Raw genomic sequence first — 26,390 nt, forward strand, 5'->3', positions numbered from 1 at the left:
AAAACTCAGGTAGTGGCCGACCAGCACTCATGCGAACTGCTTCTGCTTCGGGCTGCACGGCAAGAAAGACTGATGTAATGGCGTTGGCTGCCTTACTTTATACCACCGACGACCTGACGTCAGTCCTCAAACGACAGCAACCGACACAGAAATACTAAGTCTCGGGTATTCGGGCCAGCCGAGGGCTACCCTGGCAGGGATAACCCAAATGTGATGACTGCAACAGTGAAACACGAAGAACATCTACAACAAACTTGTAGAAAAAGAGAAAATACCAACAATGGTAATTAAAGAAAATATACTGTGTGTAAAAAAGGGTAAAGGGAAGGCAAATTACGCCTACCAAAGATGGTAGGAAAGTTTAAACTCAAAGAGTAACGAAGAGAACAGAAAAAAAAACTTAATATGAAGACAAAAGATTAAAAATATAGTTGCTTACAGAAGTTTTTAGAAAGGAACTATCAAAAACAGACTTATCTCCCACTGTAGACTTGAGAGCCGAAGGCAACCACGACTAGACACTAAAGCACCAAACTAGATCTTGGAGATATTAAGGGTGGTGCATTGTGGGAAGGGAAAGAGCTCGAGAGTTAGTTGGAGGCCATGAGCTAGCATAACAGCAGAGTCGGATCAGATCCCATTAGTTGAGGAATGAATAAAAACTGACAACATCAGATCTGTTTTTGTGAGTGCGTGTTCTTGTTAATCAGGTAAACAATCAAAGTGTTACTGCCTCTACTCCTGGTGTGATCCATGAGCAGTATAGACAAACTGTTAGCATCTACCAGGCTAAAGATTTACTGTGTAGCAGGTCAAAGAACACTTAGAAGGATAAAAATTGTATTGTACAATAACTCGGATCTAGAATAAGAAGTATCCAAGATAAACCAAGCAATCCAGAATGGATACTATGAATAAGATGATGATGTGTTCATCGGTCAACTGCAGAAGCGCATCCATGTTTGCGTTCTCTTTGGACTAACTGACAGTTCCCCATGCCTGATCCATCCATCCATACCACTCATTTAGCTGTGACAATCATCCAACAGTCTGGAATACTGCAACAGTGCTCTAAAGGACGACACAGTACAGATGTGTATGAAATTACCATAACAGGAATTGTCCACTTGATCACTGGTGCAGTTTTCCTTCTACCTCTACATCACCATTCTGTATTTTCAAGCAGGTTTTGTCTTAAGTATCAAGATCTGAGGGGGAACCATTTTCTGCTTTCTCTCTCTTTCTCTTAGATGACCTTTGCTTTTCTCGTATCCTCGGGTGTCTCCAGGTCTCCTAGCTTTGACATAATCAGATGTTTTCATATTCCAACATCCACTTATGTACCCCTTAAGCCCATGGGCTTAGGTCATATGTCGGACATATGCCTCTATAGAAGGTTTTGGCTTTGGTACACTGTCTGGACATTCAGGTTATTTGGTGAGATAACCTAACAGTTTGGAATACTGAAACAATGATCTGAGGAAGGACTTCATAGGTACTCAGGCTTTTATACCTGGTACTAAGCTGTAACATCAGTACCTTGTGACAGTAGATTCACTTCAGAGGGTTGAGAGAATCAAGACAGTTAGTTCTGTGCTGCCAAGAAACATGCAAGATATCCAATTTTAATGTATTATGCAAGTTCATATGCCTCAGTTTGTTTTAACTTTTGATGGAGCAGTGACTGTTCTAATATAATTGATACTATTACTCCAAATATCATCATAATAATAAAAACCTTTTTATCAAATCCTACATGGACTGACTCAAAGCCCTATCACTATACTCTGTATCCTATGGACTGATAAGAGGTGACCAGTGTCAGAGATGCAGGGCATCCTCCGACCCAATACTGATGGATCTATCGCACATCAGCATGTCAAATGGCATCAGAAATATCCAGGCTGCTGACCTAAACCTCTTCTGCATCATCAACAGAATGCTTGTTTTTTTTCAGATGATATAAGAATGTCATTTTGTCTTGATAAATGTTCAAAAGCAACCTTTAAAGCAGGAAAACTGCAGCACCAGGAAAACATCAGTCTGGGACAAGAATGTGACACAAAAGAACTTTTGCAAGAGGAAGTGTATAAATATTTGGGAACTGATGAAGGATCAACAATAAAACATGAACAAATGCAAATAAAACTTAGCAAGGAATATTTTAGAAGACTTAAATCCTGAAAACAGCGCTGACATCTAGGAACAAAATCCAAACTATAAACCAATTTGCTCTTCCTAGCCTAACTTACAGTTTTGGAGTGACTGACTGGCCCCAAAATGTGTCGGGTAGATTAGACAGGAAAACAGGAAGGATGCTTCATGCTCACCAAATGATTTATAAAAATCAGCGCATACCAAGATTATATATTCCCTGTTCTGAAGGAGGGATGGGCCTCCTTGAAATTGATTACATGTATAGATCTGCAATCATAGCACTCCACACACATCTGCTGATCTCACAAGACCCAAATGTAGTGAAAGTTTTGAAACATGAGGAGAATAAATCTAAGATGACTTCTTTGCTTAATTTAGCAGACGCATATCTGCATCAAGCATGAATGGAAATCAAACCACAAGTGGATAAAAAACAGGCAGCAACTGAATGTGCCAAAAAAAAAAAATATATAAGAGGAAGGGACCGGATGAGAAGGCAAGAAATGTGGAAAAAAAAACAAATATAGTTGCAAGTATAGAAAAGTTCTGGAAAAACCTCATGTTGATCAGGAACAAACGCAGGAATGGTTAAGGAGAGGTGAATTCAAACCAAGAGATGAAAGGTTAATATTGGTGGCACAAGACAGTGGACTATGTACACGTTGGTTTACAAAGTCCATTCAACATGTGGGAGAAATTGACAAATGTAGGTTTTGTAAAACCGAACTGGAAACAGTTGCACACCTCGTTGCTGGTTGCGACATACTAATGGCAGGAGGACTGCATACTGAAAGGCATAATAATGTAGTGAGACTGCTGCACTGGGGATTGTGCAAACATGATGGTACTGAAGTGACAGAAAAACACTGGAAACATGAGCCACAAAGTATCACAGAAAATGAAGAAGCCCACATCACATGGGTCATCCATTACAAACAGTTCAAAACATAGATTTTAGTAAAATGGATACAGTGGTCCAAGAAAAGAAGACAAAAGTGGCATTGATTATTGAAATTGCCACACCCAGTGACTACAGCATTTTGCGTACAGAGAGAGACAGTCATAAAACACCAGGATTTGCTGGCAGAAACAAGAGCAATATGGGAGAAAGATACTCAGATAATTCCAATAGTAATAGGAGCAACTGGTCTTATAAAAAGAGTCTACAATCGTATTTATATATGCTACCAATACATGTAACTCCATACGAACTGCAGGAGTCATTACTGGGCACATTGTGGGTGCTGCAAAGAGCACTTTTGGCTGATATCAAAGAGTGAAAATTTCACAAACTTTAATCGTACTTTGATTTAGGAATGGGGTCCATTTCCGTCACGGTATTAGAAACCCAAAAGATTTGGAGAAATTAAAAAAAGGGACATGTATATCATGGAAATAATCTGTCGTATAATCCCAATTCTAACTGGGGATAACACACGGTTAATTCAAGCACCAAAAGAAAATTGGCTAGGCATAAATGGTCCAGAAGGGCAGCTAGCCTAGCACTCATCTATGAACCTAAAAAATAAACTTGCTGTCATATTTAATAATCATTACTCATACAGGTATACTATCCCCAGGTCGAAGCAGATAATCTCAAACAAAAGCACAACCTCACACATTTAATCTATTATTACTGTCACAACATCGCTACTACTACTACACAATGCCAAACTAGAAAATGTGATCACAACTACATGTGCGTTTAAACCCAGGTTACCTTTAACCCTACGCATGATCTGTAAAAATGCATTATTCACAAACATACTCCAGACAAACTAAAACATGTTTAAAAAGACTGTACTACTACTTTCCAGTCACTTAACTGATCTAAGCAAGTGTACAGTGTTAAGCAATGTAAACACTAGCATATGGTAATGCAATTTTAAAATGGGTACAACAAATCCTGTACCAATTTTGCAGCTTCCAAGTATGTATTTTTATGACTCAAACAGCATGATACTTTTACTCAATAAATACCCTTGTTAAATCAAATGGATTAATGCCTTCTGCTATCTTGATCTGTAAACAATCAAGAAATTTGGCGGGTAAGTTTCCCCACCACAGTGTTTGCACAGAGTCAAAAAAGTGCACTGCGAGGCAGCACAAGATTTAAGCATATTCCAAATCTTCACAGCTGTCGCATGTGATGCTGGCACTAACAGCAAAGCAGCCATTTTATGTCACCCTCACGGGTATAAAATGCATGTGTAAGTGCACCATACAAGATAGCACCTCTGTTTACAGCACCACTAGCCCATGCCTTTCTTAAAAGCTCTGTCAAATCTGCACCTAATATTTAGGCATTCTCTACACTTGAAATTAAAATACATTTCCAGTCTACTGAAAGTATTCTCACCTATACTTTAAAGTAAGTATATGAATCCAGGCTTACTTTTATTTTAAATGCAGCTAGTTGAACTACATGCTGCGTCAGAAAATGGGAAAAAATGTAACATTCACAGTACTTAAAGAAAATCAATTACACTAAGATATGAAAGCATCTTTAAACTGTGCATTTAACTATATAAGCAATAACAGGGACAAGAGAACAAAAAAAAATGAAATTTAAAATTTAAAAGTTTTAGGAAATAAAGTAAACATGTTTGGTGAATTTGTTGAGAGAGGAGGGTAATTATGTCTTTGTACCAATTTCTTTATGAAGAAACTGATGTATTCATCACACCAAATAAAGTCTCTCATTTGCTTACTGGTGTTAGACTTTTGTTAAAATCCTAGGTCTCACAATGAAATGCTTTTCAAGAAACATACCAACTACAATATAGTCTCTTACCATTGCATGCAGATCTGCTTCTTGTTAGCTGTCCCCATCTCTCTGCTATCCACACTCTGTACTCCGTTACTTCTTTAGTTACTCTAATTATGCGGCTCAATATGCTAGAGAAACAACAGTGGAAATAAAGTTTTACTGACACATATGAAAGAAAGATGAAAACAAGATGAGCCAAAATCAGATTAGAACCCACTGACTTGATCTTAACTACATCCTCTTCATAGGCCCAACTAAAACTTCTAGTTTATATCACCATACTTATGACAGAGTAAGGCAGAAGAAATATGTGCTCTAACACCAGAAGAACATACAAAGGCAATCATTTTCTTTGTTTCCAAAGATGCGAAACTTACAGATCAGTTTCTCAGGGATGCTCACACAGTACATCTGAGGAGGAACTCACCATAACAGTAGATACCGGACATTTTTGTGATCTCTACATCACAACCTATAATCAACACAGCCTCCAAGCTGAGACGTTGAATGTGCATGGATTCAAAAATCTGACCCTTGTTACTAAAAACATAGGTCTTCAACAAAAGAAATTTCTAAAAACACAGATGAAACTCGCCACAGCAGAAGTATGAAAATAAATCCTTTAATAGCTGCAGTTAAAAGTAAGCGCTTTCACGTCCAAATGACGCTTCTTCAGACTTTAATAACTACACAAAGACCTACCCATCTAAATAGCACTGCCTATAAATCCATTTCCTAATTAACTAAACTAATTAAAACATTTAAAGACATATACACTTCGAAACCAACAAATAGAATAAAAATAAAAATTCCTATCAAAAGGTGACTCTAAAGCCTTTTCTAGCAGCACGCCCCTATTTACATTGATTTAAAGTGTAATGTTTTATTTATGACTTTTTCATATTAATGTTTTATTCGTGATTTTTTATATTGACTCGAGTGTTTCACTAAGACGTTTCTATTTTTTAGTTATGTTATATATTGTTTATATATTTTTTTATATATATTTTTTTACATATATAATGTATATATACTATTTTCTCAGACATACGTATACAAACACACAGGAATTTTTATTTTCATTTTTATTCTATTTGTTGGTTTGACGTGTATATGTCTTTAAATGTTTTAATTAGTTTAGTTAATTAGGAAATGGATTTACAGGCAGTACTATTTAAATGGACATGTCTTTGTGTAGTTATTAAAGTCTGAAGAAGCGTCATTTGGACGTGAAAGCGCTTACTTTTAACTGCAGCTATTAAAGGATTTATTTTCATACTTCTGCTGTGGCGAGTCTCATCTGTGTTTTTAGAAATTTGGTCTTGTTCTGAAGAGGCTCCCTATCCAGGACTGTTTGTTGCTTTCATACAACTTCAACAAAAGAAAGCAGTTGTTGTGTCTTTCGGCTTTTCCTGGTTAGGGGTCGCCACAGCGGAACTCCGGTCCGCTAATGATTGACAGTAGATTTTTATGTGCCGAGTTGCCAGCTCTGATGCACACCCTTCAACGAAGGTACGCCCATTCACGCATGTCTCCACACAGAAGACACTTTAGCTGAGAATCGGACAGGACATCGTCTTACTGTGAGGCGACAACGCTACCGCAGCACCACCACTGCAGTAACAAAAGAAAGCAGTACATGCAGATAAAACAGAATCATGGGAGAAGTCTGATTAACAATACATAGGAAGTAGAATTTTGAAAGTATATTTACCATAACAGTAGATGTTACAATGATCACTGCTACAGTAGCTTTAGCTATATGGGGTTACATCCTGCCAAGGATATAAAAGTTGGACGGCATCCAAAGTTTCAGGGCACCTTCCATGGTGATGAAACCATTAGGCAGCACAAGATCAGCTGCCTAAAAAGAGGGGCCAAGCTTTCATGCCAACTGAGAGAGGGAAGCTAAGCCCTGAAAGGACATAGCTAGGAGTACAAATAAACACACACCCTCACAAAACAACATACTCCGAAAACAAAGAGGGATGGAGGGAGGGAGCAGCTACTGCAGCAGTGATATTTCGAAGATCTACTGTAATGGTAAGTTTACTTACACAACTACCTTCTTCATAATGATCACTGCTGCAGTAGTCTTAGCTATATGGGCAGATGAACCTAACTTAATGCATTTGGGTGGTAGAAGGGGAAGGGTCCAGAAGCCCCTGGAGAATGGCCCTGGCAAGGCCGGACCTAGACCTAGTGAAAAAAAAATCAAGCTTGTACTGCTTTATAAAAGTATGAAAACAGAAATGCTTATAGAACCCACCCCTTTCCAAAAAAAAAGCCATAGATGAAGCCAAGACCCTGGTAGAGTGAACCCTGACCCTTGCCTGAAATAGTTTTGTTCTGGTGAGAACAAAATGTAATAGTCTTGAGACAACCACTTGTAAACAGTCTGTTTAGATACAGGTTATCCCTTCTTAACCTTCACAAGAAATTTAAGAACTGATCTGAAGATCTGCAAGGTTTTGGTCTGTCAAGCTAGTACCAGAGATGCCTGTTCACATCCAAGGTATGAAGTATCCTTTTTCCTTATTTTTGGGTTCAGGAAAGAAAACAGAGATGGACAGTTTGGCTTAAAGTAAACTCAGATACCACTTTAAGCATATAAGGATAAGTTCTCAAAGAAACCCTGTCTCTGTGGAAAATGAGATAGTGCTGAGACTTACCATAACAGCCTGCAGCATAGATACTCTTCCTGAAGAGATCACAGCAATCAGTAAAAAGTTTTCCATGTTAAGAACCTCAAGTCAGCCAGATCAGTTGGTTGAAATGGAGCAAGTTTTAGCTTCTCTAATACAAAATTAAGATCTCAAGTAGGAGCCACCGGTTTTCTTGGAGGTCTCTTATGCAAAACCCCTTTCAAAAACATTTTTATATGAGAATGCATTGAAAGAGGGAGATAACATAGGTGGACACGCTGAAATGGCTGAAAAATGGACCCTGATGGAGTATGAAATGCCACAGGAGAGTAATTCACACAAATGTTGTAAAAACAGAGAAACGTTAGCCCTGAAATGGTACTGGTTATGTTGTTGGAACCGACTAGAAAACTTTTTCCATTTGCTAATATATGATTTTCTAGTAACAGGCCTTCTTGTCTCCATTAATACCTGCTGTATGCTATCAGTAAACAGGCATCCAAAGGGAATTAAGACCCCTAACAGCCAGGCAAGTCAGCTGAAGTTGATTGGGGTCAGGGTGCATCAAACATCCCTGCTACAGTGCGAGTAGACCCCACTCTGTGAAGAAGTTTGTGGTAATTGCCCCTGGCCATTTCTAAAACAAAGAACCACTCTTTCCTGGGCCAGAAGGGAATCACCACAATAATCTTGGGGGATTCCTTCTGAATTTTCAGAAGTATCCTGGATATTAATGGAAAGGGTGCCAAAGCATCCAGGGACTTCTGCCCAAGGAAAGGAAAAGGTATTTGTCTTCCAGGCCTTCCTGTATGTAGTCCTGGGGCAGAATTCCATTAACTGATTGTTCAGAGAGGAAGCAAAGAGGCTTATCGAGGAACTTCCCACAGACAGATCAAATCTTGGAAGACCTCCCCTTGGTCTACTTTCCACTCATGTCGATGTGCATTTGTACTGCTAAGCTTGTCTGCCATACAGTTTTGTTCTGACTAGATGTAGGATACCTTTACAGTGAAACTGCAGCAAAGCTATATCCCAAGGTAACACTGATAATCTATACAGGAGGTAAGGCCTTGCTTGCTGATGACTATGGTACTGTCTGTAACAACTTTAAGAGGTCTGGGGAGCAAAGATGATTCAGACGGTTGACGGCCTTGATTAGAACAATCATCTGTGTTATATTTTTGTGCTTGCACCCATCCCCTTTGTCTCCCAAACACCTCACACTTTTAGCCCTACTGAAACTACTCTCCAAGCAAAATCTGATGGGGAGACCTGGATTTAGGGATATCTGTTGTCTCAAAAGTACAGTTTTGTACCTACCATAAATGTAGATGTCCGAACTGGATAGCATCTGCAGTCATAACAAGTGGGTTGTCCTGTCGTCAGGCAGCCCTGCAGTCGGCCGGATTCCAAAGTCCGGGTCCGGCTTCGGCTGATGTCGCACTCCACCCGACGTCATCTCTGTTGGTCTTCGGGTATAAAAGCATCAGCCGACGCCATTTTCCTCAGTGTTTCTTGCCCCAGATGCCAGTAGCCCTCTTGCAGGCTAAAATTTGGATAGATGCCAATGTTTCCAAATAGACAGAGGTAAACACAACAATAAGCATATATGTACATATATACAAACAAATACACCATAAAAACTCCCCCAACAGCTAGCTATTAGGAGGGTAAACACCCTAGGAGTACCACAGAGGGAAGGAGGGAGGGTAATCCTGACTGCAGATGCTATCCAGTTCGGACATCTACATTTATGGTAGGTACAAAACTGTACTATGTCCTTCATGGATGCATCTGCAGTCATAACAAGTGGGTAGAATACCATAGCCAACTAGGGAGGAGGATAAAAGTAGATTATGGTGTGTTTAGGATCCCTTGCAGTACAGCAGTGGCAAACCCTGCTCGGGATCTGGAATATAGAGGCAAATTATAATGCTTGGCAAATGTATGCACGGAGGTCCAAGTAGCCGCCTCAATAATGTCTTTGGTTGCCACTCCTCGTAAGAAGGCTGTGGTAGTGGCTGTTGCCCTTGTAGAATGAGGTCTTATGTTCTGTGGAATTGGTTTTCCATGGAAGGAGTAACAGTATCGTATGCAATTTCCTATCCATTTGGAGATTGTCTGTTTGGAAATAGCTTTTCCTTCCCTTCCTGTTGCATAGGCTACAAAAATTGGTCAGTCTTTCTGCTATTTTTTGTTCTGTCCAAGTAGTAGCGTAGCTGTCTATGTACATCCAAGGTATGCAGTATTCTTTCCCTCTGTTTTGTGGGTTGGGAAAGAAGGTAGGTAGGTGGATTGCCTGGTTTAAAGACACTCTGGATACCACCTTGGGCATAAATGTAGGATTAGTCCTCATGGACACTCTATCTTGGTGGAAGATTAGGAAGGGTTGCACTGCCATTAAGGCCTGTAGTTCTGAAACCCTCCTTGCTGAAGTAATTGCCAGTAGGAAAGCAGTTTTCCATGACAGGTGTTGTAGGTCTGCTGTTGCTGCTGGTTCAAAGGGTGATAGTGTCAACTTTTCTAGCACAAAGTTTAAATCCCAAGCTGGTAATGGTGGTTTCCTTGGAGGTTTTACATTCTTGATTCCTCTGAGGAACTGCCTGAGCAAAGGGTGCGAAAAACAGGTGGATCAAAGCTGTATTCTGCTGAAATAGCTGATGCATGTATCTTGATGGAGGAGTAGGACAGGCCTGAATGAAGAAGTTCGCCAGATACTCCAGAATGTTAGGCATATCTATGTTTGACACATCTTTTCCTCTTTCCGTACTCCAAATGACAAACCTTTTCCATTTTCCAGCATAGTTCCTTCTTGTTGAAGGTCTGCGTGCTTCAAGAATAATGTCTTTAACTCTTTGGGAAAGTTCTGGATTAGCTGCTGCTATGTGATGTTCCATGCAGTCAGTTGCAGCGTTTTAGGCTTGGATGTATGATGCTGTAGTTGTTCTGAGCTAACATCAAAGGCATCAGGGTATTGGCCACATATTGTTCGAGACATGCTCTTCAGTAGTGGGTACCAGTGTTGTCTTGGCCAGTTTGGAGCTATCAGGATTATCCTTGGACGTTCTTCCTTGATTTTTAGTAGTACCTTGTGTATCAAAGGAAGAGGTGGGAATGCATATGCTGTTAGGCCTTTCCAGTTGAAGGAGAGTGAGTCCACTTTCCATGCTAGTGGGTGGAATGTCCTTGTGCAGAATTTTTGAGCTGGTGATTGAGAGGTGATGCGAATAGGTCTATCTGTGGCATTCCCCATTTCTTTGAGATGGTCTTGAAGATGTCCGGTGCAGCTTCCATTCGTGGGCATCCAAAGTGGTTCTGCTTAATATGTCTGCTAGAGTATTGTCTTTCCCCGGTACAAATATTGCCTGTAACTGAATGTTGTAGCTGAGTGCCAGGGTCCACAGCTCCAAGGTCATTCTGCATAGGGGCTATGAATGAGTGCCTCCCTGTTTGTTGATGTACCACATGACTGTGGTGTTGTCTGTCCTTATCATCAACTGGCCCTCTTTGAGAAATGGTTTGAACTTTTGGATTGCCAGTTTTACTGCCAGCATTTCTTTTAGATTGATGTGCAGGTGAAGTTGATCCTGTGTCCACAATCCTTGCACGCATTTGTCCAGCATGTGGGCCCCCATCCTAGGTCTGAAGCGCCTGTTGTGATGGTCTGGCTTGGTTGACATCTGCGAAAGGGTAGGCCTGGGTTTGACTGGCATGCCTGAGCCCACCATAGGAACTCCTGTTTTAAGCATGGAATTAGTGGGATTTCTGTTTCTAGACTGTGTCTGTGTTGGGACCATAAATTCTTTAGGTACCACTGTAGTTTCCTCATATGTAGTCTGGCAAATGGGACCAAGAGTATGCATGATGCCATGAAGCCCAAGGCCTGCAGAACTTTTCTTGCTGTTAACTTGTTCAGTTTTGTTAGTGCCAAGAAGTAAAGAGGAAGTTCTGTTTGTTTTTCTGTAGTCAGGAATGCCATTTGTTGTACTGTGTCCAATTCAGCCCAAGAATGTCCTTGTTTGGGATGGTATCAGCCTTGACTTTTGTAAATTGACTGTGTATCCCAGTCCTTGTAGCAAGTAAATGACCCTTTGTAAATCTGTTGTCAGCTTGCTTTTGTTGTCCCCTTGTAGCAGGCAGTCGTCCAGGTATGGGTAAATTTGAATTCCCTGTAGTCTGCAATGGGCGATTACTGATGCCAGGCATTTTGTGAATACTCTGGGCGCAGTAGATAAGCCAAAGGGCAATGCTGAGAATTGATAGTGCTCTGATCCTGCAAGAAATCTGAGGTATCTTCTGCAGATTGGTCGAATGGGGACGTGCAGGTATGCCTCCTTGAGATCTAGAGTTACCAGCCAAGACTCCTTGCCCAGCATGGGAAGAAGTTGCTGTAGGGTCAGCATTTTGAATTTTGGGACAATGATGTATGTATTTAAGGTGGACAGGTCGAGAATTGGTCTCCAACTTTTTCCTTTCTTGGAACTAGGAATAGTCTGGAATAGAACCCCTTTCCTTGTTCTGCTGTTGGCACTCTTTCCACAGCTCTCATGTTTGCTAACTCCATTATCTGGCGTAGAGCCTCTGTTTTTGATTTGGAGGTAGATTTGGCATTCCTCTTTTGACTGGTAAAGTGTGGAAGTGAAACCGTAACCTTGATCTATGGTTTGTAAAATCCACTTGTCTTTTGTTATGTAGTGCCAGTTCTTTGAAAATAAGGTTAACTTTCCGCCTAGAGGAGCTGCTATTTGTTCCCTGGTAGGCGGATTTAGGATTAAGTCACTGTGGTTGTGCTGATGTAGTGGCAGTGGCTGTGTCTGTGCCTCTGTTGTTACCTTGCCACTGTCGTCCTCTGTAGGCACCTCCTCTGGATTGGTTTCTGCCTCTGGAACGTCTATTCCTGCCCCTTTGAAATTTTGTGGAGTCAGGAAAGGACCAATTTTGGCAGGCCAGTTCCTGCTAAACCTTGGGGTTGAACCTGCAAGAAATCTTTAACAGTTTGAACAGATTTTGCCTTTTCTTCCATTTTCTTCATAACCTGCTGGGCAGGTGTACCAAACAAACTTGTCTTGTCCATAGGAGCATCTAGCAACTTAGCTTTAACATGATCCGTAAAGCTTGTTCCTTTAGCCATGCATGCCTTCTTATCACTGTGCCTGTCATGGCTGATCTAAATGAAGCCTCCAGTGCATCATAGCCACATTTTAAGGAATGGTTGCTAACCTGTTGTATGTTATTTACCATCTCTAATACATATTTCTTATCAAGAGATTCATCAGTGGTTAGTTTTTAGTTAACTGATCAAGCATAAACTCTTGGTATTGTATCATGTGAAACTGACAGTTTAAAGCTCTAGCTGAGAGAGTAGCTGAAGTGTAGACCTTTTACCCCATCTGTCTAATGACCTTGCTTCCCTTTCAGAAGGAATAGGGTTTTTAGCTGTGGTCGCTGCTACTGCCTTGGGACCCTGGGATATAGTTTCTGGGTCTGCAAGTGGGGCCTTGTAAAGGTGGTGATGAGTATCTGGCTCCCTGTAAAATCTATCTGGTTTGGCAGGGGCTGGGGTAAAGAATCTGGAGCGGAGCAAACATCATTGAAAGCATCATCCACCACAGAGAGAACAGGAGGTATAGCTAAGGGCCTGTGCTGTGGGAGGTGCAGAAAGGTCCTAAGTCTTTTCTGGAGTCTGAAAAATCCTGTTGCTGCCATTGGAACTGTTCTCGCATGGCATGCAAGGTTTCCCCAAAGGAGAATTCTTCTGGTGGGGAAGCAGCTGGAATGGATTCTTCAGCATCAGAATCTTCAAAATTGGAGAAGGGAGCCTCTGGCTGGTCAGTTATGTCTGATTCATCAGCAGAATCATCAGAAGACACTGGCTCAGGGGCTCTGCCCTAGGTCTCTTCTCTGGGGCTGAGAGGCCCTGTCTGGGTGAGATTGAGATCCTCTAATTAAAGAAATTAAATCTTCTGCCAAAGAAAGCATTTGAGAACTAGAAGAGGGCCTGGATGTGGGGGTTTAACAGGCACTGTTTTAGTAGTCTTGGCTGCTTTAGCCCTGGCGAAGGCCTTAATGGACATGGCTGCTGGAGGCCTAGCAGCACCACGTGCTGGGGTAGAGACATCCAAGGGGATGGTGTCTGATAAGTCAACCACCGTAGTGGGTAAAATTTCTGAGGTCGATTCAAGAGTTGTAGCAGGGGCCTCAGTTGTAAGAATAGGTTCAGCTGTACTTTGATCAGTTTTCGGTTTCGGCGAAACCGAGACACTCATGATTTGCTTTACCGTGGTTTCGGCCGAAACGGCGGACCGCGAGTGACGGACTTTACCTTTGCGTTTATTGGTAGATTGGGTAGCCGGAGGATCCGACGGCATAATGTACGCAAAACCAGAACCGAAAAACTGTTCTGCAAACTCCGACCGACGCCTAAGCGTTCGTCCGTTGAAAGAGGCACAGGCGAACAGGCTGCTACGTCGTGGGCTGGGCCTAAACAAGGCAGACAGTAAGAGTGGAAATCTTTATGAGGTATTTGTTTCCCACAGGTTAAACAATTGTTAACTTTTTCTGACATCGGCTGAGGCAAGAAAGAGTCCCCAACGGGCTACTTACCTTTAGAAGTCTTCCAAGTAGTATTCGGTAGAAGTAATCTCTGGATCCGACCGACCGGCACTTGCGAACAGCTTCTGCTTCGGGCGCCACGCGGCAAGAAAGACTGAGGAAAATGGCGTCGGCTGATGCTTTTATACCCGAAGACCAACAGAGATGACGTCGGGTGAAGTGCGACATCAGCCGAAGCCGGACCCGGACTTTGGAATCCGGCCGACTGCAGGGCTGCCTGACGACAGGACAACCCACTTGTTATGACTGCAGATGCATCCATGAAGGACATCAAGTGATTTCTCTTGTGACATATCCCAAAACTGGAATTTGAAAATATAATAGGTGTTGGTGCTGGGACAATGGACTTCAGATACTATTGTATCTTTCTCATGTGGAGTCTTGTCAGGAGTATCATGAAAATAGTAGATGCCATGAGACCCAAAATCCTCAGGTACTCCCTCGTTGAGCAGAGTAGAAAACTCTTGACATAGATTTTAATATAAACCTATGTTTTCCTGTGGAAGAAAGCTACTTGAAGTGAGGTGTCTTGCAGATACTGCAGGAACACAATCCTGTAAAAAGTCCCTTTTTCCCAATAAAAATCACAGTAAAAGACACTTTAAAACACTCTGCCAACCCCCTAAAAACAATGTTTTCAAAGAAAAAAATAACTGTTTCTAAACTGACACAAAAAAAGTGTGCTTCCATTTAGAAGTACATTTACATTTCAAGACAATCTATTAAAACACAAACTCCTATTAGAAAAAGACCTTTCCTAACCAGGAAAGTACAATAAAATAATTAATATTTAAATGTGATTTTTTTTTTCCAAGCAATGGAACAGCATACTCCGACCGTTTTACCTCGAAAGTCTGTTCAGCAATGCTCTATTCGACAACAAGAAAGCTGTGGCTAGGCACTCAAACCTGTCTGATGATATGAGTGCATGGAAGATACCCTGAAGCTTTGGAGGCTGGCAACTCTTACATCCTTGGCAGGATACAACCCCATATAGCCACAGCTACTGCAGTAGTGATCAATATGATGAACATACTGAAAATCCTGAAATCTGATACCCTTAACATACAATACTTCCACCGCCAAAAATAAATCAAATCTCACTATTCAAGTACGAGACAGAATCTTAAAATGTTTTGCATTCCCTGGACCTTTTCTATTTAAATAACCCTACTCTACGGTTACTAAGGCTTGGTAACTAGTTGTTTTCCATTTTTTTTCCATTTGCATGAGGTTAGATAACCTTGAAGACAGAGTAAATATGTTTAATGTACTGGGAGATGTGGAAAGAGGGCTTACCTTCTGCAAAAACAACAATATTACTTTTATAGTAAAAACATACGCAAACTGAATTCAAGATCTGTATAAAGTACCTAATTACTGGTTTTCAAGTTTGTATTTTTTTGCCTCTCAATTTGCTAACAAAAAACTACACACAATCAACTGCTGTCTTCCAAAATATTTTACAGAATATATTTGTTGTAGAGCTGTGAATAGTTTATTTGCTTAGAAGCCTGAAAATCATACACTTTATTTTTACTCTCTCAATGTGATTCTACATAAAGATTTTATAAGCAAGTTCTAATCAAAATCCACTTGTTACACTTATTTTGCAGGTGTTGCAGCACCCATACTATTTGTCAATATAACTGAAAACACATTGGAAAGTACAGTTGTGTACACTTACCATAAATGTAGATGCTCGAGTGTATTCACTGTTGCAGTCATCACTTTTGGGTTATCCCTGCCAGGGTAGCCCTCGGCCAGCCCGAATACCAGAGGCTTAGTATTTCTGCGTCGGTTGCTGTCGCTGCAGGACTGACATCAGGTCATCAGTAGTATAAAGTACGACAGCTGACACCATTGCATCAGTTTTCCTTGCCCTGTCAGGAGCCCCCAAGTGGGAGCCAGGTTCTAGTGGAAGAACCCCACCAGTAGAAAGTAAATACCAAAAAGTCCCTTGTAAGGAAAGAGAAGAAAGAAGAGGGGGCTGGAGGGAGGGAAACCAGGACTGCAACAGTGAATACACTAGAACATCTGCATTTATGGTAAGTGTACCCAAATGTACTATGTTCTTCGTGTTTCACTGTTGCAGTCATCACTTTTGGGTTGATTCCCAAAGCTGAGGAAAAGGGTGGAGGAAGTCAAGGAGACTAGGGGCCAGCTAGGATGCCCCGCAAGACTGCAGTGGCAAACCCTGCCCTGGCAAACCCTGCCCTGGATTTGGAAAAGATAGGCAGGTGGTAATGTTTGGTGAAAGTGTGAACAGATGTCCAGGTAGCAACCACCAGGATGTCCCTGGTGGGGACTCCTCTGAGGAAAACTGCAGAGGTGGAGCCTGCTCTTGTGGAGTGAGTCCTGACCCCCTTAGGGGGAGGCTTTTCATGTTGCTTGTAATAGAAATCGATGCAGTGTGCTATCCATTTGGAAATTGCTTGTTTGGAGACTACTTTGCCCTCTGCCTTCTCAGCAAAGCTAACCAGCAATTGATCAGACTTTCTGAAGGATTTGGTCCTGTCTACATGGAATCTGAGCGTCTGTGCACATCTAGAGAGTGCAGGATCCTTACCCCCTTGTTCTGTGGGTTACGGAAAAGGGTGGGCAAATGAATGGATTGGTTGAGAGTTATACTGGACACCACTTTGGGCATGAAGGATGGGCTAGTCTTGAGGGAAACCCTGTCAGCATAGAAGATGATGAAAGGCTCCAAAGTCTTGAGTGCTTGCCGCTCGGAGACCCTTCTGGCTGAAGTGATGGCCAGAACGAAAGCTGTTTTCCAGGAGAGAAATTTTAACTCTGCTGAAGATGCTGGTTCGAAGGGGTGCAGGTTGAGTTTTTCCAGCACAAAGTTAAGGTCCCAAGCTAGGGTAGGTGCTCTTCTGGGTGGCCTCAAGTTGCTAGCCCCTCTTAGGAATTGTTTGATCAGAGGGTGTGAGAAAAGGGGCTGCTCAGTGGGGAAATGAGCAGAGATAGCAGAGACATGAATTTTAATAGAGGAAAAAGACAGACCACTGTGTAATATGTCAGCTAAGTAATCCAGGATGAGAGGGAGGGAGGGCTGTGCCATACCGGCACTTTTAGCCTGAATCCAGGTGCAGAACCTTTTCCATTTGTCAGCACAAGACGTTCTAGTGTTAGGCCTCACGTATAACATCTAGGACCTGTTTACTTAGGTTGGCAGATTGGTCGGTGGTTATGGAATAAGCCAAGCTGCCAAACTGAGGGTCTGTACTTGGGGATGCATGAATTCTCCTTCCCTCTGGGTCAGGAGGGTTGAGGTCTGAGTGAGATGCCATGGTGGCAGTGGGGATAGGCTGCACGGCAGTGGGTCCCAGTGCTTGCATGGCCAGTCTGGAGCAATAAGAATTGTCCTTGGTTTTTCCTCCCTTATTTTGAGCAATACCCTGGGGATGAGAGGTAGTGGAGGAAAGGCATAGACTGATAGACTGACCCAGGTGAAGAACAGGGCATCCACTTTCCAAGCCATGCAGTAATGCTTCCTGGTGCAGAACTTGCAGAGCTGATGGTTGGTGTGGGAGGCAAAGAGGTCGACCTTTGGGGTGCCCTACGTCTGAGTTATTAGGGTGAAGGTTCTTTTGTCTAGCTGCCACTCATGTGGGTCCAGAAGATTTCTGTTTAAATGGTCTGCCAGAGAGTTTAAAGAACCTGGAAGGAATTGTGCTAACAGGTGGAGTTGCATGGCAGAGGCTGTGTGCCAAAGTGTCATGGCCAGCCTGCATAGAGGGTAGGAGCGAGCCCCTCCCTGCTTGTTGATATACCACATCACAGTGGTGTCTGTTTAAATCAGGAGAGCCCCTGGGGAGAGAAAGGGCCTGAAAGCTGTAAATGCGTCCTGGACAGCTAACATCTCTTTTTGGCTGATGTGCAGATGGATTTGCTGTGGGCTCCATTGGCCCTGTATGCACCTGCCGTCCAGGTGTGCACCCCAGGCATAGTCTGATGCGTCTGGGGTGAGGGTCTGGGCGGCGGGGGGTGGTGAGAAAGGTAGTCCCTTGTTGTGGGAGCATGCTGCTGCCCAAAGAAAATCTTTTCTGAGGCAAGGTATCATGCGTATAAGAGTTTTCAGGTCTTGAGACTGTTGACACCAAAGGCTTTTTTAGGTACCATTGAAGTGTCCTCATATGCAGTCTGGCATATGGAATGAGTACAATGCAAGATGCCATGATCCCCAGAGCTTGCAGGATTTTCCTTGCAGATAACTGGAGTCTGGTGGCTAGTTGAGAGAGGTAGGCTGTCAGGCAAGTTTGCTTCTCTGGAGTAAAGAATGCCATCTGGGATGCTGTTATCCAGGCTTACTCCCAAGAATATAATCCTTTGGGTGGGTACTTGTTTGGATTTCTTTTTGTTGATTGTGTACCCTAGGAAGGTCAGTATGGACTTTACAAAGGGCCGGTGCTTGAGCAGCTTTTCCTGACTGTCTGCCTGAATTAACAGTCGTCTAAGTATGGGTACATTTAGATATTCCTTTGTCTGCAAAAGGCAATGGCAGGAGCCAGACATTTTGAGAAAACTCTGGGAGCAATAGATAAGCCAAAGGGAAGTGTATAGAAAGTACAGTTGTGTACACTTACCATAACTGTAGATGTTCGAGTGTATTCACTGTTGCAGTCATTACATTTGGGTAATCTGCTGGCAGGTTGCCCTCAGTCAGCCTGAATTCCAAAGTCTTGGGTCCCAAGGCCGGTTGCTGTCTCCTCTTCCATGACGTCAGGTCATCAGGGGTATAAAACATGCAGCGGACGCCATTTTCTTTAGTTTTTCTTGCCCACCTCGATGTCAGGTGCCCCCAAAAGGGTAGCAATATTATAAATATATTTATATATATATATATATATATATATATATATATATATATATATATGTATATATACATGCATCAATATACACTTTACCTTCATCTACAAGCAAATACACCACATAGGTTGTAGAAGATAGAGAAGGAAAGATAAACTATAGAATGACAGGGGGATGGCGGGAGGATAACCTGGACTGCAACAGTGAATACACTCGAACATCTACATTTATGGTAAGTGTTCACAACTGCACTATGTTCTTCGTGTTTCACTGTTGCAGTCATTACATTTGGGTAGAATCCCAAAGATATGGTTGGGAGGCTGGAGATAAACAGCATTAGGTGGGGCTATAAGGCCCTGCAGCACTGCAGTGGCAAAGCCTGCCCTGGACTTGGAGTTGAGAGGCAAATGGTAATGCTTTGTAAAGGTGTGAACAGAACTCAAAGTAGCAGCCTCTAGAATGCCCTTGGTTGGTACTCCTCTGAGAAAGGCTGCTGAAGTAGCTGCAGCCCTGGTGGAGTGAGACCTAATGATCTTGGGCACAGGTTTGCCATGGTGTAAGTAGCAGAAACGGATGCAATGGCTTATCCACTTTGAAATTGTCTGCTTTGAAATAGCCTTTCCTTCTGATCCTGCAGCATGACACTAGTAATTGCTCAGTTTTTCTTAGAGCTTTAGTCCTGCTCAAGTAGAATCTTAGCTGTCTGTGTACGTCCAAGGAATGCAGAATTCTCTCCCCTTTGTTCTGCGGATTTGGATAAAAAGCTGGCAGATGAATTGTTTGGTTAAGAGCCACACTGGAAACCACCTTAGGCATAAAAGTAGGATTTGTCTTCAGAGACACCCTGTCTGCGTAAAATATGATAAAAGGCTCTACAGCCATGAGGGCCTGTAGCTCTGAACCTCTTCTTGCTGAAGTAATTGCTAGTAGCAGAGCTGTCTTCCATGATAAGAACTTTATATCAGCGGTAGCAGCTGGTTCAAATGGAGCCAGGGTGAGCTTTTCCAACACATAATTGAGGTCCCATGCAGGTAATGGTGATCTTCTAGGAGGCCTTAGATTTTTGGCTCCTCTAAGATACTGCTTTAGTAAAGGATGAGAAAAGATAGGTGGCGCTGTATTGTAATGAGCCGAAATGGCAGAGGCATGGATTTTGATTGATGAGAAAGATAGGCCTTTGTCAAGCATCTCAGTTAAGTATTGTAATATCTGAGGAATATGCGGTTCTGCGTATCAGTTCCTTGTGCTTGATTCCAACCACAGAATCTCTTCCATTTGTCAGCATAAGATTTTCTAGTACTAGGCCTTCTGGCTTCCAAAATGACATCTATCACAGCTTTACTGAGAGGTGTCGTTTGTATGATTACAGGATTAGCCATGCTGCCCGGTTCAGAGTCTGTAGTTGGTTGTACAGGATCTGACTGTTTTGCTGGGACAGTAGTTGTGGTTTTTGAGGCAAGGTCCAAGCTGGGTATTGAGACAAGTTCCTTAGGATTGGGTACCAGTATTTGCGGGGCCAGTCCAGGGCAATTAATATCATCTTTGGCTTCTCTTGTCTGACTTTTAGGAGGACCTTGGGTAGAAGAGGCAGAGGAGGAAAGGCATAAACTGATAGGTTTTTCCAACTGAAGGATAGGGCGTCCACTTTCCATGCTTGTCTGTGATAAGTCCTTGTGCAGAATCTTTTCAGTTGATAATTTTGAGGAGAGGCAAATAGATATATGTCTGGGCTCCACCACTTCTCTGCTATCGTGCTGAAGACTTGTGAATTTAGTTTCCACTCGTGAGGATCCATAAGGTTTCTGCTTAAATCGTCTGCCAGAGTGTTTTGTTTTCCTGGCAGGAATTGAGCTTGAAGATTTATTTGGTAGGTCAAAGCTGTGTCCCACAGTGCCATGGCTAATTCAGAAGAAATAGAAACGTGATCTGAAGATTCAAAGGGGGTATGAGTGTGTGCCTCCTTGCTTGTTTATATACCACATGACTGTGGTGTTGTCCTTCTTTATCAGTAGTTGTCCTGGATGAAGGCTGTTAGGGCATTTTGAATGGCTAGCATCTCTTTCTGGTTGATATGTAGATACATTTGATTTGGTGCCCAAATGCCCTGAATGCATCTTCCTGCCATGTGGGGCCCCCCAGGCATAATCTGATGTGTCTATTGTTAAGGTATGGCTGGCAGGGGGTAGAGTGAAGGGCCGTCCCATGTTTTGGTGACAGGCCTTTGCCCACCATAGAAACTCCTGTTGCAGGCAGGGAAGGAGAGGAATTATTGTTTCCAGACTGTATGAATGTTGACTCCATAAACTTTTTGGGTACCACTGAAGTTTCCTCATATGCAGTCTTGCATATGGAATTAGTAGGATGCCACGAAGCCCAGAGGCTGCAGAATTTGTCTTGCAGAAGACTGGGTTTTTGTTGCCATCAGTTTGAAGCAAAAAGCCAGTTGCCTTTGTTTGTCTGGCATGAGGTAAGCCATCTATCTGGGCAGTTGTATTCAAGCTTGCACCCAGGAATGTTATCTTTTGAGAGGGTACCAGTTGTGATTTATTTTCATTTATTGTGTATCCTAGGCATGTTAGAAGCCTTTTCACAAATGCCAGGTGTTGTAGAAGAGTGTCCTTGTTCTCTGCTTGAATGAGACAGTCGTCCAAGTAAGGATATACTTGAATAGTTCTTTGTCTGCAAAATGCAATTACTGGTGCCAGGCACTTTGTAAAGACCCTGGGCGCAGTAGATAAGCCAAAGGGCAGTGCAGAAAATTGGTAATGCATTAAGCCAGCTTTGAATCGGAGGTATCTTCTACATGACTGTCTTATTGGGACATGCAGGTATGCCTCTTTTAGGTCTAACATCACCAGCCAAGCATTCTTGCCCATGGCAGAAGCTATTGCAAAGTGAGCATTTTGAATTTTGGAATGCCCAGGTATGTGTTCAAAATCGATAAATCCAGTATTGGCCGCCAGGCCTTGTCCTTTCTGGGTACCAAGAACAGTCGAGTAAAAACCTTGTCCTTTTTCCTGTTCTGGTCCCGTCTGAATGGCCCCCATATCCATGAGGGACGTAACCTGTTTCTGTGCCTCTGCCCATTGTTTTTTTGGCAGATCTGGCCAACCATTTGTCATTGGCAGAGTGTGGAAATGGAATCTGTATCCCTGTGATAGGATGTTTACTACCCACTTGTCCTGGGCGTTTAACTGCCAATTTTGAGCAAAAAGTGCTAATTTTCCCCCTATGGGTGCTGCCAAAAGATAAGTGCTTGGTGTAGGCAGAGGGAAGTCATTGGGATTGCTTTCTGTAAGTTTGCACTTTATCTCCTCCAGATTTGGAGGTGGATGCGCCCCATTGCTTTGACCTGTATGAGCCTTGAGCCTGGTACCTGGAACCCTTAGGACGTCTGGATTTGCCCCTTTGAGCTCTGTCTGATACAGGAAAGAACCAATTTTTTGTAGGCCAGTGTCTACTGAATCTAGGTGGCTGCACTTGCAAGAAATCTTTAACAGTTTGCATACACTTAGCTTTGTCTTCCATTTTCTTTAAAACCTCTTCTGCCTTAATACCAAACAGAGAATTATGCTGTAAAGGTGCATCTAGCAATTTAGCTTTAACATGATCAGGCAAATTTTGTTCCTTTAACCAGGCATGCCTCCTAATCACAGATCCAGTAACTGCGGCCCTGCAGGAGGCCTCTAAAGAATCAAAGTCACATAGCAAAGTATGCTTTCCAACTTGTTCAGCTGCATGTAATAATTCCTGCAATTCCTTACTTTCTGCACATTCTGAAATCAACATCATTTTCTGTTTCAGCAATCCCATAACAAGTTGTTGGTATTTAAGCATATGAAATTGACAGTTTAAGGCCCTGATTGCCAACGTTGCAGATGTATAACCCCCCCCCCCCATCTGTCCAGTGCCCTTGAATCTCTGTTGGAGGGGGTAGGTTTTTTTGCTGTTGAGGCCTTAACTCCCTTTGGACCCTGTGAAATAGTTTCAGGATCAGCAGCAGGGTTTCTAAATAAAAATTTATGAGAGTCAGGGACCCTGTAATATTTGTCAGGCTTACTGGGAGCCAGAGTTAGAGTCAGGGGTCAGGCTTGACTCCGAAAACACATCATCCACAATCACTAAAACAGGGGGAATAGCTAAAGGCTTATGCTGAGGGAGAAGGAAATCCCTGAGCCTCTTTTTTGATTCTAAGAAGTCTTGACTCTCCCAGTGAAAATGCTCCCTCAAAGTATGCAAGGTTTCTCCAAATTAATAATCCTCAGGAGGAGATGAAGATGGAATAGACTTCCTCAGCATCAGAATCCTCATAGGGAGATAAAGATAATTCCTGATCAGAAGAAGAATCAGAAGAAATAGAAACCTGATCTGAAGATTCATAGTCAGTGTCTTGCCTAGGCCTTTTATCTGGAGGGGGATGGGTACCCCTGATCAAGGTAATTAGGTCTTCAGCCATTTTGATCATCTGGTTTTTAGGCATGGGGAGGCCTGTGCATGTGGCTCAGGCGTCATTTTTTTTTTAGTTTTAGAAGATGTCTTTGCCTTTGGTTTTGCAGCTTTCGTCGGTTTGATATGTAAATGTTGAGGTCTGAATACACCCTCAGAAGCCGGTGCCTGCTCAGCGGTTCCGGACCCATCCGAGGGAGATACATCCGTCGGTCCAATACCTTAAGTATCTTGCAGCATGCCGGACTCCACATGGGTGTCGGTAGAGTCCTGTGACTCGAAGGTAGTGGGTATCAGGGGCTGCAAAAGTGCCTCACTGAGTACCGGCGACTGGTTTAGGAGAAGCTTCGTCATCCGTTTTGGATCTTTACTGCCTTTCTTTGTACTTTTCTTTGCGTTTTTTATGTACTCCGGTAGTCGGATTGTTATCAGACGACATTTCTGGGTAGTTAAATCTGTTTCCAAAATACTTAGATGTAAATATATAGCGAAGCTTAATAGTGCATTGGTTAAATCTAGCACAAAACCGACAGCCAGGCACGTTGTGATCAGGGCCTAGGCAAGGAATACAGTATAAATGGAAAACCTTATGAGGTATTTGCTTCCCACAAGTAATACAATTATTAACTTTTTCTGACATTGGTAAAAAGCAAGAAAAAAGTTTCCCCAACGGGGTACTTAGCTTTAGTGAAGACTTCGGTTCTGAAACTCAAACTCGAATATTTCAGTAGTCGGCCAACCGACACTTGCAAAATGCTTCTGCTTTGGGCACCGCGCGGCAAGAAAGACTAAAGAAAATGGCGTTGGCTGCATGTTTTATACCCCTGATGACCTGACGTCATGGAAGAGCAGACAGCAACCGACGCAGGACCCTAGACTTTGGAATTCAGGCCGACTGAGGGCAACCTGCCAGCAGATTACCCAAATGTAATGACTGCAACAGTGAAACACAAAGAACATCTTTACTATGTTCTTCATGTTTCACTGTTGCAGTCATTACATTTGGGTAGAATCCCAAAGCTATGGGTGGGAGGATGGAATTAAACAGCATTAGGAGCAGCTATAAGGCCCTGCAGGACAGCAGTGGCAAAGCCAGCCCTGGATTTAGAAAGGAAAGGTAAATGGTAATGCTTTGTGAACATATGAATTGAGCTCCAAGTAGCAGCTTCTAGAATGTCTTTGGTAGGAACCCCTCTGAGAAAAGCTGCTGAAGTAGAGGCAGCCCTGGTGGAATGGGATCTGATCCCCTTGGGCACAGGTTTACCATAGTGCAAGTAGCAGAAACGAATACAATGGCTTATCCATTTAGAAATAGTCTGCTTTGATATAGCCTTCCCTGTGATCCTGCAGCAAATGCCAACAGTAGTTGTTCAGACTTTCTTAGAGATTTTGTCCTGTTTAAGTAGAATCTTAGTTGTCTGTATACATCCAATGAATGCAGAATCCGTTCCCCCTTGTCCTGCGGATTTGGGAAAAAAGTTGGCAGGTGAATGGTCTGGTTAAGAGCCACATTGGATGCCACCTTAGGCATAAAAGAAGGATTGGTCCTGAGGGCCACCCTGTCCGTGTAAAAGATAATGAAAGGCTCCACTGCCATGAGAGCCTGTAGTTCTGAAACCCTTCTAGCTTAAGGGACTGCCAAAAGAAAGGCCGTCTTCCAAGAAAGAAATTTTATATCCTCAGTAGCTGCTGGTTCAAAAGGAGGTAGGGTGAGTTTTTCCCGCACAAAATTGAGGTCCCATGCAGAGGTTGGCGCTCTCCTGGGAGGCCTTAAATTTTTGGCCCCTCTGAGGTACTGTTTTAGCAGGGGATGAGAAAAGAGGGGAGGCTCTGTATTGTAATGAGCCGAGATGGTAGAGGCATGGATTTTTATTGAAGAAAAAGATAAGCCCTTGTGAAGCATCTCAGTATTGCAAAATCTGAAGAATATTGGGCTTTGCTGTGTCTATTCCTTGTGCTTGGTTCCAAGCACAGAATCTCTTCCATTTATCAGCATACGATTTTCTAGTACTAGGCCTTCTGGCCTCCAAAATGACATCCATCACAGGTTTGCTGAGTGATGTGGTTGTTGAAATTAGAAAATAAGTTTCCTCATATGCAGTCTCGCATATGGAATTAGTAGAATGCAGGATGCCATGAACCCCAAAGGGTTTTTGTTACCACTTGTTTGAAGCATATTGTCAATTGAATTTGTTTGTCTGGCGTGAGGTAAGCCATCTGGGCAGTTGTATTCAAGCTTGCACCCAGGAATGTAATTATTTGAGAGGGTACCAGTTGTGATTTCTTTTCATTTATGGTGTACCCTATTAGCCTTTTTACAAATGCCAGATGCTGAAGAAGAGTGTCCTTGTCCTCTGCCTGAATGAGACAATCATCCAGATATGGATAAATTTGAATGTTTCTTTGTCTGCAAAATGCAATTATTGGTGCCAAGCACTTTGTAAAAACCCTGGGCGCAGTAGATAAGCCAAAAGGCAGTGCAGAGAATTGGTAATGCAAAAAGCCTGCTTTGAAGCGGCAGTATCTTCTGCAAGATTCCCTTATTGGGATATGCAGGTATGCCTCTTAAGTCTAGAGTTACCAACCAGGCATTCTTGCCTAGCATAGGCAGTAGCTGTTGTAAAGTCAGCATTTTGAATTTTGGAATGTCCAGGAACGTATTTAGAATGGATAAGTCCAGAATTGGACGCTGTGTTTTGTCTTTTCTGGGTATCAGGAAAGGTCTTGAATAAAATCCTTGTCCTTTTTCCTTTTCTGGCACTGGTTGAATAGCCCCCATATCCATGAGGGACATGACTTGTTTCTGGGCCTCTGCCCACTGGTTTGGTGGCAGATCTGGCCATCCGTTTGGAATTGGGAATGTGTGGAAATTAAATCTGTACCCCTGGGATACTATGTTTAATACCCACTTGTCCTGGGTAATTAAATGCCAATTTTGAGCATGA

General features: G+C 42.6%; 1 protein-coding gene across 1 annotated transcript in view; it reads right to left on the reverse strand.

Moving 5' to 3' along the window:
- Positions 1-26,390, reverse strand: part of TENT4B (terminal nucleotidyltransferase 4B) — a 771,840-nt gene that overhangs the window by 63,465 nt on the left and 681,985 nt on the right. Inside the window, exon 9 of the mRNA XM_044081982.1 lies at positions 4,952-5,055. Coding sequence (XP_043937917.1) covers positions 4,952-5,055 — 104 coding nt within the window. The remainder of the gene's footprint in view (positions 1-4,951; positions 5,056-26,390) is intronic.

The sequence above is a fragment of the Protopterus annectens genome, chromosome 8.part1 (assembly GCF_019279795.1).
Source record: "Protopterus annectens isolate FY-2018-M chromosome 8.part1, PAN1.0, whole genome shotgun sequence".
NCBI lineage: Eukaryota > Metazoa > Chordata > Ceratodontiformes > Protopteridae > Protopterus > Protopterus annectens.